The sequence below is a fragment of the Oryzias latipes genome, chromosome 3 (assembly GCF_053564925.1).
Source record: "Oryzias latipes strain Hd-rR chromosome 3, Olatipes_Hd-rR_3.1".
Taxonomy (NCBI): domain Eukaryota; kingdom Metazoa; phylum Chordata; class Actinopteri; order Beloniformes; family Adrianichthyidae; genus Oryzias; species Oryzias latipes.
In genome coordinates this window covers 5209444-5222034 of record NC_136239.1, presented here as the reverse complement: position 1 = coordinate 5222034, position 12591 = coordinate 5209444, and the positions used below count along the sequence as shown (strand labels likewise).

At 42.0% G+C, this 12591-nt stretch overlaps 1 protein-coding gene and 1 pseudogene across 2 annotated transcripts; one reads left to right on the top strand and one right to left on the bottom strand.

Moving 5' to 3' along the window:
• The first annotated feature begins 751 nt into the window (after window positions 1-751).
• LOC111946769 (uncharacterized) lies at window positions 752-2930 on the top strand (annotated as a pseudogene). The gene is made up of 2 exons (XR_013655005.1): window positions 752-778; window positions 1197-2930. The product of XR_013655005.1 is annotated as an uncharacterized LOC111946769 (transcript).
• Window positions 2931-6498: 3568 nt separating this feature from the next.
• LOC144991141 (uncharacterized) lies at window positions 6499-11616 on the bottom strand. Its single transcript, XM_078944965.1, has 3 exons — window positions 9737-11616; window positions 9355-9527; window positions 6499-9112 (listed from the first exon to the last, which is right to left on the bottom strand). The coding sequence occupies exon 3, from the start codon at window positions 7389-7391 to the stop codon at window positions 6780-6782; it is 612 nt and encodes a 203-aa protein (XP_078801091.1). The 5' UTR covers window positions 7392-9112; window positions 9355-9527; window positions 9737-11616; the 3' UTR covers window positions 6499-6779.
• Between the last annotated feature and the right edge of the window lie 975 nt (window positions 11617-12591).

The following is a 12591-nucleotide window of genomic DNA, read 5'->3' as shown; positions in this document are numbered from 1 at the left end:
TGTGTCTTTTTCCCCATACCTTCCTCTAGTTCCTTCGGTGCAACGCCAAAAGGTTTTCGGACCAGCTAATAGATATGCTCTCTGTAATGGGTCAGCAGATAGCCCCTGCCTCCTCTCGTTGAACCTGGCCAAAATACCTAACCCTTGAAATGAGGCCCAGTGACCATTAAGTCAACAAGGAAGGCATCTACCTTCATATAAAACCATTTATTTTTTTAACTTTTTAATTGTATTCAATCCAAGCTGCTTTGGCAGAACCTTGTCTAATACATCATCTAGGATCATTAGGCGTGCAAATATCTCAACTTATATAGATTCAAGTTGAGGCACTGTCCAATGCTTTTTGTCTTATTCCACTATCTTATGTTAATTTGGACAGACGGTTTCTGCAGAAGACAAGGATATTGTTGAGGATGATGATGTATTGAGTTATTAATTTTATTTTCTTTAATATAATTATAATTGTTAATTTCGTGAAGTCTAGCATTGTTCATTTCTTTTGATATTTCCAAAATTTTTGTCACAGTTGATATTGCAAATGCTTTCCTATAATTTCTTTAGCACCTCAAATTATGCTCGTCTCCCACTCCTTGGGTTTTCTCTGCCAGATAGACAAAGTAGACACCAAAAAAAAGTTGCATGTGTCCATTACAAACACTTGTATGGTACAAGCTAAATTACAAGGAAGTTTGATTAGTAAGTAGTGTTGAATTATGTTTTATACAAACAACCGTTACAGATCCTACTAGAAATGCTGACACAAGTTTTGGAGAGTAAGGTGAGCACACCACAGTACACATTATAAAGTACCATTATTATGTTTATTTGACAGCCTACAAGTGCAACAATTAAGTACTGAGTGATTATAACTTAGACTCATTAATTTCATAGGTTGCTTGTCCACTGTGTTGTCAACCTTTTACCAAGGATGAAATCTGTGCACACACAGGTGTTTGTGGGGAGAGGTAACAACAGGGATTTTCCTCATAGGAAGGGACAGAATTTCTTTTTTTATTAAAACATGTTGTGACCCTTTTCTTTTGTCTCAATTTTTCTTACAGTAACATCGCAGAGGAAGTTGAAGTTTGCAAAGACCTGCATGGACACCACAGCAGATATGCAGTGGAATGAACTTTGTTACATGAATAGAAAATTATAGTAAGTTTAGGGGATGTCATCTGGACTTGGTTTTAAAGTTGGAAGACACATATAAAGCACTGAGAAGAGACCCAACCAGCGGCTACAAGAAAAAGGTTATAGACTGCCTACAAAGACTGGAGAGAGATCAAGTCATCGACAAGCCTCTTTATTACAGACTGTACCCCGGTAATACCACTCCATGCATTTATGGCCTCCCAAAAATCCACAAGGAAGGAATACCACTGAGACCCATTGTCAGCAGCATTGACTCAATAACTTACAACATGGCTAAACACCTGGCTACTATTTTGGCCCCTCTAGTTGGCAACACAGAGCATCATGTTAGGAATTCAAAAGATTTTGCAAACAAAGCCAAACATCTTCAGCTGGATTCTGACGAGACGATGGTGTCTTACGACGTAACTTCCCTTTTCACCTGCATTCCCACCACGAAGGCAGTGATTTCAGTGAGGAAGAGATTACTGCAGGATTCTCAGCTACAAGACAGAACAAATCTGACACCAGACCACATCTGCGAACTGCTGGAAGTGTGCCTCAACTCCACATATTTCCAATTCAGGGGAAACTTCTACAGGCAGAGGCACGGCTGTGCTATGGGCTCTCCAATCTCACCCATTGTCGCCAATTTGTACATGGAAGAAGTCGAGAGAAGAGCCCTGGACTCCTTCCCAGGTACTACTCCAAGCCACTGGTTCAGATATGTGGACGACACTTGGGTCAAGATCAAAAGCCAGGAAGTGGAGACTTTCACAGATCTTATCAACACAGTAGACAAGAACATCAAGTTCACCAGGGAAGACACAAAGGACAACACCCCTAGCCTTTTGTAGACTGTGCTGTGATCATTGGAGAGGACAGACAGCTCCAGGTTGAAGTGTACAGAAAGCCTACTCACACAGATCAGTACCTGTTATTTGACTCAAACCACCCTTTACAGCACAAACTAGGCGTCATCAGGACATTACAACACAGAGCCCAGGAGGTCCCCACAAGCTCTGACGGAAAGAAGAAGGAAGAGCAACATATCCACCAAGCCCTCCGAACCTGTGGATATCCCAAGTGGGCATTCACCAGATCCCAACATACAGGAAAACAAGACAAGAAGGAACAAGAGCCGAAACGGAACAGTATTTCAATTCCCTATATCTCAGGCCTGTCTGAAAAACTTAAAAGGATTTTCAAACAACATAACATCCCAGTTCATCTCAAACCAGTCAATACCCTCAGCCAAAAATTCCCAGCTACAAACAGAGTAATGTTGTGTACTCTATCCACTGCAAAGAGAACTGCAATGAACAGTATATAGGAGAAACCAAACAACCTCTACACAAGCGACTTTACCAACATCGCAGAGCCAACCCAAGTGGACGTGAGTCTACAGTACATCTCCACCTGAAGGCCACAAACCACTCTTTCGAGGACAGTGAAGTCCGAATTCTAGCCAGAGAGAAAGGATGGTTTGAGCGAGGAGTGAAAGAAGCCATCTTTGTCAAGAAGGATAAACCTTCTCTTAATAAGAATGGTGGTCTCAGGTTTATTCTTCCATCCATCTATGGCAGTGTTTTGAAACCTAAACAAACCAAACCAGTTCCACCTGAGTCGTTAACCGCTGAAAGAGACGACCAATTTGGAGAGGGAGTCACTGGCTCCCCAACCCCCAGCTGAGGACAAAGGACTATTAACGACCCGAAACCATGTAGGCTAAGTGGACAACACCTCCAGTTTCAGGTCTGACTCCTCCCCCATGAGCGCATATATACCAGCTCTTAGACCAGCTATTTCAGAATTGACAAAGCCTCTTGGATAAGAGGCGAAACGTCTTCCAACTTTAAAACCAAGTCCAGATGACATCCCCTAAACCTACTACTATGGAACCAACCTGGATGAATGAGAGTCTTCATAGACATGAATAGAAAATGACGCACATCTCCATCTGTGATGTCTAATCGAACCCTGTTTTAGTGCATCAGACATCCTCGTCGTACTTGAAAAGAGGGTGGATGCTTACATGAGATTTAACATCTCAGTAACGAGGGAAGACCTGTTTCAAAGGGGGATGAAGCAGTGGATAAGACAAAAAAAAGCCTCGCCAAAGAATCTTCTCTTTGTTTCCTTCATTGGTGAACATGGAATAGATGAAGGTGCTCTACGAAAAGAGTTCCTTACTGGTTTGTTTTTCAGTACTCCCACTTCAAATCATGGAGTAGCAGTACAGACAATTTCTCATCCCAGTGTTAGATTACATGTAACTGGGTTTTTTTTGCACAGAAATGGTGCGTGGAATTGAAGCACAGTACTTTGAAGGAGATGGAGAAAAAGGCAAAATCCCCAAATACAGTATCTTGGACTACCAAGACCAGAATTTCAAGTATGTTCCAAGATAGCCTAGGTTAAAGTTTATCAATTTAGAAGTTGTTTATATACAGTTTGTGATTTTGTCGCATAAAAGGACCTGTGGGTAGATTTTGGCTACAAGTTTGGCCCAAGGAGGTCCTGCACCAAACTTCCTTAAAACATGGTGCTACAATTTCTTGTGCCATGGGGAGATGGAGATTGACGTTCCACCAGATGAGGTTACAGCTCAGGACTTGATCAACCTGAAAGCTGATGTACCGACAGACAGTGGTCGTCATAATAGTTCTGCTCATATTTACAGCTGATTGCTATTGTTTCACAAAAAGGAATATCTCACAAAAAACTTTTTTTTACTTAGATATGTAGATGCATCTCTGTCCTCCTCTCAACACTGTCACCAGTGTTTTTTGTTCTATCCAGATGGAAGAACTGTTTGTCCCCCTCACTGCTTAATGCAGTATTGGAAATGATTAGTTCTGTGTTATATTTCCATATTAGCTACCAATCAGTGACGTGCGGTCAGATAAGGCAAGTGAGGCACAGCTTCAGCTGTCATGATTGTGATTAAATAGAAAAAGGTCAAATAAGTAAATATTATTTTCCACTGATCTGTGTTGACGATACATTTTCAGTCGACTCAACACGTGTAACCCTTGTGCTATCCTAGGCACTTTACCATTGGAAGTTGGGTCATCTAGACCCACTAGACAGTGCTCTGAACCTTTTTTCTTCAATGATTTGTGATCTTCACTGGTGTCCATGGATTACATGAAATCTTTCCACCTTTATCCACCTTTGTCATGGTAGGGAGAACACGTCAATGTAAGGGTGGGGTCACCTAAGATAGCATAAGGGTTAAAACAGTTTCTGAGGTTAAAATCGCAGAATTTGAATGTTGAGCAATCACATACGGAGCAGAAACTCTGGGTGACGCTCAGGAGCGCTGACTGCAGAACTCAATTTTAACAGACACGCACGGTCAAAGCCAATGAGTTCTATCGCTAGAGGAGACATCACGTGATTCCTCATGGGAGGAGAGCACCGCCATCTTGGTGAGGTCAAGTTACTGCAGCAGTGCATGCATGTGAACACATTTTTTGCAAAATGCCACTTCATTGTGCGGGTTTCAACTGCCAAAATCGAAGAAATTAGTCCACGAAGGAGGAAGGCATAACATTTAAACTTATATTAATTATAATTTTTTTCTTTTATTACTGCAGGGACTTCATTAATAGTACACATGTTGACATGTATGATACTGCAGGGCTATTATCAACATGTAGAGATGATGTACGTATAATTTGCTGTCGACATAAATGTGCATTTTATTTTGTTAAACCTATATACAGTATACTAACTAGGACTAGGCTATTATAGAAACATAGATTTATACATTTCTGACTCAGTGACTGAACTTTTCTTGCAGGTTTCCAATGGATTCAGACTTAAGGAAAAAAGTGGGCCTTAGCAATAAAAACAGCAAACCCAGATGGATCACTGTGGTACCAACTAGAAATACAGTCTGGATATGTTCAAAACACTTTGTGGAAACAGATTTTGATAAGAGGCCAGACTGTTTGCTTGAAACCTGACACCATACCATCTGTGTTACACCAAATTGATCACTCACATGAATCAGTAAATTTATTGTTTTTCTTTTTTTTAAGGGTAATTAAAAAATTTACCTTTTGACTTTTGAACTTATTGTTGAATTATTATTGATTTATTATTATCATTTATTATTATGGTTGAATTACTATTGATTTGTTATAATTATTTATTAGTGATTTATTATTCTTATTATAATTATTGACTTATTATGTACAGCAGTGGTCCCCAACCACGGAAATTTTGGCACCGGGACGCACAGAAAGAAAAAAATAATTTCCATTTTATTGTTTTTTTTTTGGTAAAAACGTTTTATTTTGAAAAGTGACCGGAATTTCTCTGTTACATTCGTCACACTTAACGTACGTCAAAGTCGCGACACCAAACATCACTTGATACACCCCGCTAAAATTAAACCCAAACGACCAAAATGAGCAAAAAACAAACTTCTTTAGAAAGTTGCTTTGACAAGGGGAAACTGTCCAATGAAGGGACAGAAGAGGAACCTGCACCCGATAAAAAAGGGAAATCTGCCTTTGACAGGCAGCAGTGCCTTGCGTTGCACCTCAAACCCCACCCCCACCCCCACCGGTCCGACAAAAGGTGACAAAAAGGTTGGGGACCACTGATGTACAGTATATATTGTTATTTATTATTATTATTGACTTCCAATTGACTTATTGTTGGGCTTTTCTAAATAATTTAAATTGCATGTCAAAGAGGTCTAAAGCTTCTACATGTTTAAAAATAACTTTTTAAAAATTCTTTGTAATTGTTTTTTGTAAGAAGTCCTGCAACTATGCATATTTAATCAAAGTTTGAGCTTTTAAGGCTGCCTGTTTCTGTTATTTCCCAACAACAAATGATGTATATATATAAATTATATACATATATTATATATTTTTATATATGTATAAACACATATAAACATAAATATTTATAAATTATATAAAAGCTACTTAGATGCCACCAAAGACTATAGAAAGCATTGTCATGAGGGCGCCGTTGACCTCACGAAGATGGCGTCGCGCTCCGCCACCGTCAGCCAGGCGTGTCTCCTCTAGCGATATAACTCATTGGCTTCAGGTGAGGCAAGCCTAAACCAGCAGGGGGCAGGCGTGAGCTGACAGCTACTTTTCTACACTGTTGCAGAAGAAACAGAGTAAAGTCGTGTCTCCATTGAGAGGAAGAAACTTGTTAACTAAAGGAAAATAAGGAAGACTTTTCCAACAGATCATAGAGCTTTTTGTGGAGAAGGATCAACGCATGGACTCAAAAAGTAAAACCAAACATGGTTTTCAATTTTTGTTTTTTAAAAATAACATGAGAGTAAATGTAAAAAATAATATAAGGATTCAAGGAGTATTTATTGCCATTTTCAGTAAACTGAGCAGTTTCACAGAATTGGAATTTGCTGTGGTGCTAATGTGCAACATAAAACATTTAAGAATAGAAAAAATGAAGAACAGTAAGAAAAATTAAAAAATTACACAGAGTTCAGAATAATAAATAGAATAAGTAGTGCAAACAGTGCAAACGGAGAATGATCAAGGTGCAGGTAGTGGACTGGTGACTGACTGGACATGTAAGTGAAGTTTAAGGGGGGAGGAGTTAAAAAGGTGTTCATGAGTCTGACTGCAGAGGGAGAGAAACTGTTATGTCACGAGGTTCTGGTCCTGATGGACCTTAGCCTCCTGCCCGAAGTGAGTGGCTCTAGTAGACCATGTCCAGGGTGAGAAGGGTCGGAAGCTATCCGACCTGCACGCCCCGGGTTCTGGAGACGTATAGGTCCTGGACAGATGGAAGGCGCAGCCGATCACCTTCTCAGCTGAGTACACAATATGCTGCAGTCTGTTTATGTCCCTGGTTGTGGCTCCAGTGTACCACACGGTGATGGAGGATGTGAGGATGGATTCTATGATGGCCGTGTAGAGCTGCACCATCATCTCATCATCTGGGCCGGCAGCTTTCTTCAACTGCCGCAGGAAGTAGATCCTCTGCTGGACCTTTTTGAGCAGGGAGCTGATGGACGGCTCCCACTTGAGGTCCTGGGTGATGCCAAGGAAAAGGACAGAGTCCACTATGGTGATAGGAGAGTTCGACAGGATGAGAGGGGGTGAGGGGGCTGTGACCTTCCTGAAGTCCATCATCATCTCCACTGTCTTCTGGGTGTTCAGCTCCAGGTTGTTGATGCTGCTCCAGGACACCAGCCGGTCCACCTCCCTCCTAGAAGCAGACATATCATCGCCCGATGAGGGTGGTGTCATCTGCAAACTTGATCAATTTGACAGAGTCATGGCTGGAGGTGCAGCAGTAGGTGTACAGGGAGGAGAGCAGAGGAGAAAGTACACAGCCCTGTGGAGATCCTGTGCTGATAGATTGGGTGGTGGAGACATTCTGAATCACAATCAGAATCTTTTATTATCATTCTGCAGTGCACAATGAAATTTTTTCCAGCAACTCTCTTCCAACAATATAAAAAGATAGAATAAAATAAAATAAAGGATAAGCAGCTATATAAGACATAAATACTGTACAGTAGAGTGGGGTGAATATTGCACATATGAGTGAGTATTCCACATGTAGAATGAATATTGCACACACGGCATGAAAATTGCGTACATAGTTTTAGAGTACAGTCAGGGCATCGTCAGCTGTGTGCTGACAGGGGTTAGTGGGTTATGTTAAGTCTGGGGGGGGGGGGGGTGTCGTTGACCCAGTTGTGTGATGGGGGGTGTGTGTGTGTGGGGGGGGGGGGGGGGTGGATGGACCTCACTGCACTTGGGAAGAAGCTGTTCCTCAGTCTGTTCGTGTGGGTTCTGATGCTCCTGTATCTCTGTCCAGAGGGAAGAGGTACAAACAGTTGATGTCCTGGGTGGGTGGGGTCTGCAGCTATACGACCAGCCTTCCGTCGGACCTGGCTGTCGTACACTGAGTCGAGTTGTGGGAGAGGTCCTCCCACAATCTCCTGTGCGGTTTTCACCACCCGGGCCAAGTCCTTCCTGTCTTGAGCGGTGCAGCTCCCGTACCACACCGTGGCACTCAGACAGAGGATGCTCTCTATGGTTGCCTTGTAGAAGTTCCCCAGAAGTTGTGATGAAAGTCCAGTCCTTTTAGGCTTCCTGAGAAAGAAGAGTCTCTGCTGAGCCTTCCTCGCAGGTGGGATGTGTGCAGCGACCAGGTGAGGTCAGATGTGATGTGGATCCCCAGGAACTTGATGTGGTCCACCCGCTCCACCTCCTCCCCGTTAATGAGGAGGGGGGTGTGTACCACCGTTCTAGTCCTTCTAAAATCCACAACGATCTCTTTGGTCTTGGAGGTGTTCAGGATGAGGTTGTTGTCAGCGCACCACCCTGTAAGGTGCTGAACTTCCTCTCTGTAGTGAGTCTCATCATTGTTGGATATGAGACCCACTACGGTGGTGTCGTCGGTGAACTTTAAAACCAGGTTTGTGGGATGAATAGCGGAGCAGTCGTGGGTGAACAGAGTGAAGAGGGCGGGGCTGAGGACAGACCCCTGTGGTGTTCCTGTGCTCAGGATCAGAGTGGATGATGTTGAGTCCCTGATTCTCACCACTTGGGGCCTGTTGGTGAGAAAGTCTTTGATCCAAAGACACAGGGAGGCAGGCAGTCCCAGGTTGTGGAGCTTCAGTGTCAGCTTGTCCGGGATCACAGAGTTGAAGGCTGAACTGAAGTCCACAAATAACATCCTGACATAGGTGGCCGTCTCCTTGGCCACAGGGGGCTATAGTGAAGGCCGTGGTAGTCCGTTGGATCTCGGGTGGTATAAAGTCCGACTTTGGGGGAGTATTACATTGACAATTCCAACTAATTTGAAGTAGTTCCGTCCTGCTGTACTGAGTAAACGCTTCCAGTGTCTGTAGCACCAACAAAAACATGAAAAAAACGAACAAAAGCAGAGAGCGCTGAGCAAGAGGGCGGCGCTTCTTCCCCAGCTGATTAAAAACAGGCTTCTGTTGTCCAGATCTCTGTTGTCAACAATAAAATTAAATCTTCTGTTATGGGACAGCAAGGTCAAATTCAGGGACCACCACAGCTCCCTGCACATCTCCAAAATCAGTCGCAACATCCCAATCAAAGTCTGGCTCCTGAAAATCCTGAAAGTAAGATCAGTGGATTGTTTTGCTTTGTTTTTCCACTCCCCACCCCAACAGCTTTTTCCTCTTTTAAAACTGGCACCGTTTCCTTTAAAGTATTTTGAAATGCAAACCTGGAGATTCTCTGGCTCTTTGGTGGGATGGAGGATCATTCCAGTTTGCTACAACTGCTCAGGGGTTTTGTTTCCTTTAGTTCTGAGTGGATGGCAGCTCCAACCTTCCACAAAAGCATCCAGGTCCTTCTGGAGTTTGTGAAGGAATGTCAGGTGGACTGCAAACAAACCTTCTGTGAAGAAAATGTTTACAAATAAGTTAAAGAAATAAAACAAGTCAATAAATTAATGCATTTGACTTTTTAATATTGCCTTTTGAAAATGTCCTGCACAATTGGTATTTATTAATTGAAGTATTTTTGCCAGATTAACATTTAACTTAGCTCTGAATGGCACTGAAAGTTTTTCTTTCCCCTCCACAAACATCACAATATTGCCTTACCTCAGGAGGATACATCAAGTAGGTGTTCCATCTCCAGCAGGTGAAGTTCATTGTAATATTTTGATGTTACACATGCTCTGACATCACGCCACAAACGCTCAATTCTAAGAGCACACAACTTAAGCCATGTAATGTCAGGGACTTGGAGACATGAAACATGTAAATTGTTTTTCAATTGAGTTAAAGGCAGTGTGTAAATGGATTTAAGGAAAATAATAATCAAATCAAACCGTTGATTGTGGACACTTTGTCCTGAAATGAAACTCCCACGATCAGTTCCACGGACGGTGAACATATATCTAGCTATGTCCACATTCTCTACTCCCTGATCACCTCTCACCCTATTTCACAAATGAATAACAAAGAACTTTAAAAAAAACTCATTGGATCAGAACACAGCTCTCTATATTTAAAGTCAATTTCCAAATTGACTTTAAAAAATCTGTGATAAAAAGTTTAGGTCTGCATATCAGATTTGTAACCGTGCCTTGAGTGTATGCCATGCACCTCTGTTTGGATGAACAGTTTTGAATGCTGCAAACCTGTTGATGCACGGTTATTGGTGTTACGGGGGGAGTGGGGAAGTACCCAGGCGCAGAGAGGAGAGGAGGCAGGAGGTTGCAGGGGAACAGGAGCTTTAATAACTAAACTAAAGATACAAAACCAAAACCACTGCAGACGGCAGGCTAGAAACTCGAAACACAGAACCAGGGAACAACACAATATGGACCAGCACAGGAGGAAGGGAAAGACAGGACTTAAATACATACAAGGCAACAAGACACAGGTGGAAACACTCAGGACTGATGGGGCAAGGTAAAACTCAAAACAACAACAAAACAGGAAACCCTACAAAATAAAACAGGAAATCCAGGAACAAAACACAAAGGAACTGAAACCGTTACAATTGGTGGCGGCCTCCAAACACATCACCTACATAACCATAAGAACATTATGGTAAACCAGTCTAAATGTAAAGCAGAAAACAGTGCAAAGCTTTAGGTTAAATCCTACCTTTCTGGAGTAGCCATCAACTCCACCAAAAAGGACAATGTTGTACCTGTTGGCATTAAGAAAAGCATTTTTATGGTGAAGTATATAATGTTAAGACAAATCATCATTTCACTACCCCCCCCCCCCCTCCAAAAAACAAAACAAAAACACACACACAAGCATACAGACCTAATCAACTTGTGGTTAGTGTCCACATGCCACAGTGAAAGGGGTCCTGACTGAATAGGTTCTCTGCGCAACACAGCCAAGTCCAGTCAGTCTGGAAAGAATTCCAAGCGAGTCCACACGATGCATTGATGCTGCAAGTCTTCTCCACTGCACATTGATGCCCATTGACCTCAGCCTTCCTTTCACCATCCGATAGCCTGCTGTCGGATTTTCAGTTTTTATGATCCGGATGGAATCATCCAGCTCTTCATCTGTAAGATTACTATAAGTCTGGTTGACAGACAGGCCAAATTCAGTCATTCGTCGATGGACAGTTCTGGTTGAAATCCCCTGTAATCTTCTTATGCTTTTCACCTGAAGATTTAATGCAATAAGTTCAACCAGTCTGTCCTTTTCCACCACATACATGGGTTGCCCCCTTGCTCCGCTTACAGTTTGAACTGGGGTCAGTGCCACATTATGACGATCAATGTGGTCCAACACCAGTCTGAGGAACTCTTTTAAAGCTTGGATAATCTCTGGCTGGATATTTACATGTCTGGACGGTGCTTCCCAGAGGTACAGTTCTTGCCTACAAGTGAACAGCAGAAAGTCCAAGTCCAGGGGTTGTGAAAGTCCAGACTCTAATTTACTGATAAAAATCATTTCTTGTCTCAGCATGTCCTATTGACAAAAAACAAAATAAAAATCAACACTGGACAAAAGACTGAACAGAAAAACTCTTGGAATAAATTCATGATAATTAAAGAAGTTCATAGCAAAGCTGGCATACTAATAGTAAATGAAACCACAGCAACCAATATAAACAAAAACTTCTTACTGAAGTGGATTTAACCCCTTGTGCTATCTTAGATGACCCCCCCCCCCCCTTCCATTGACGTGTTCTCCCTACCATGACAAAGGTGGATAAAGGTGGAAAGATTTCATGTAATCCATGGACACCAGTGAAGATCACAAATCATTGAAGAAAAAAGGTTCAGAGCACTGTCTAGTGGGTCTAGATGACCCAACTCCCAATGTTAAAGAGCCTAGGATAGCACAAGGGTTACAGACTTATTTGGTCTGCCATCTCACAAGATCAGTTGTTCAGTGATTAAGGGATTTCAGCTGAATAAAAGAAAAAGCAGTTAGAATATGTCCAGAGTTGAGAAAACTCACTTAGAGGATTAACAGCTCCAAGTAGTAATGATTAACCACAGTGTCTTCATTTAACTAGCAATACATGAAAATTAAGCAGTAAAACAAAGATTCGTTTTATACTACATCATGGGTGAGATGCTGCTACATTGTTAGCATTTGCTAACAACATGCTAATACATGCTTCCTGCACTTTGAGTTGCGTAGTAGCTCTGTCTGGGGCTAACTGAAGTGTACATGTATGTTTAATAAAGTGATTTTCACACGAGAAAAATTTACAGCACAAAAAAACCCACTGCACTTTCTTACCTTGTCCTTTATTGCCGTTCGTTCATGTTTTCATCCACGTTACATCCACCGTTTTCTCTTTCATAGCCTCTAAAAAATGAAAGTCCCGCCCCGGGACCAGACACACATTAGGGCCGCATTGGAGCATTATGTTCGCCTTATGGTTGTGAAAGTACTGTATATAGAAACTATGATAAATATGGAGTGATATTTCTGCCACCACGTTGCACACAAAACTAAGTTGCAAG

Excerpts from the sequence above, each read along its gene's own strand:
- LOC144991141 (XM_078944965.1), bottom strand. The coding sequence starts at position 7,391 with ATGACACCACCCTCATCGGGCGATGATATGTCTGCTTCTAGGAGGGAG.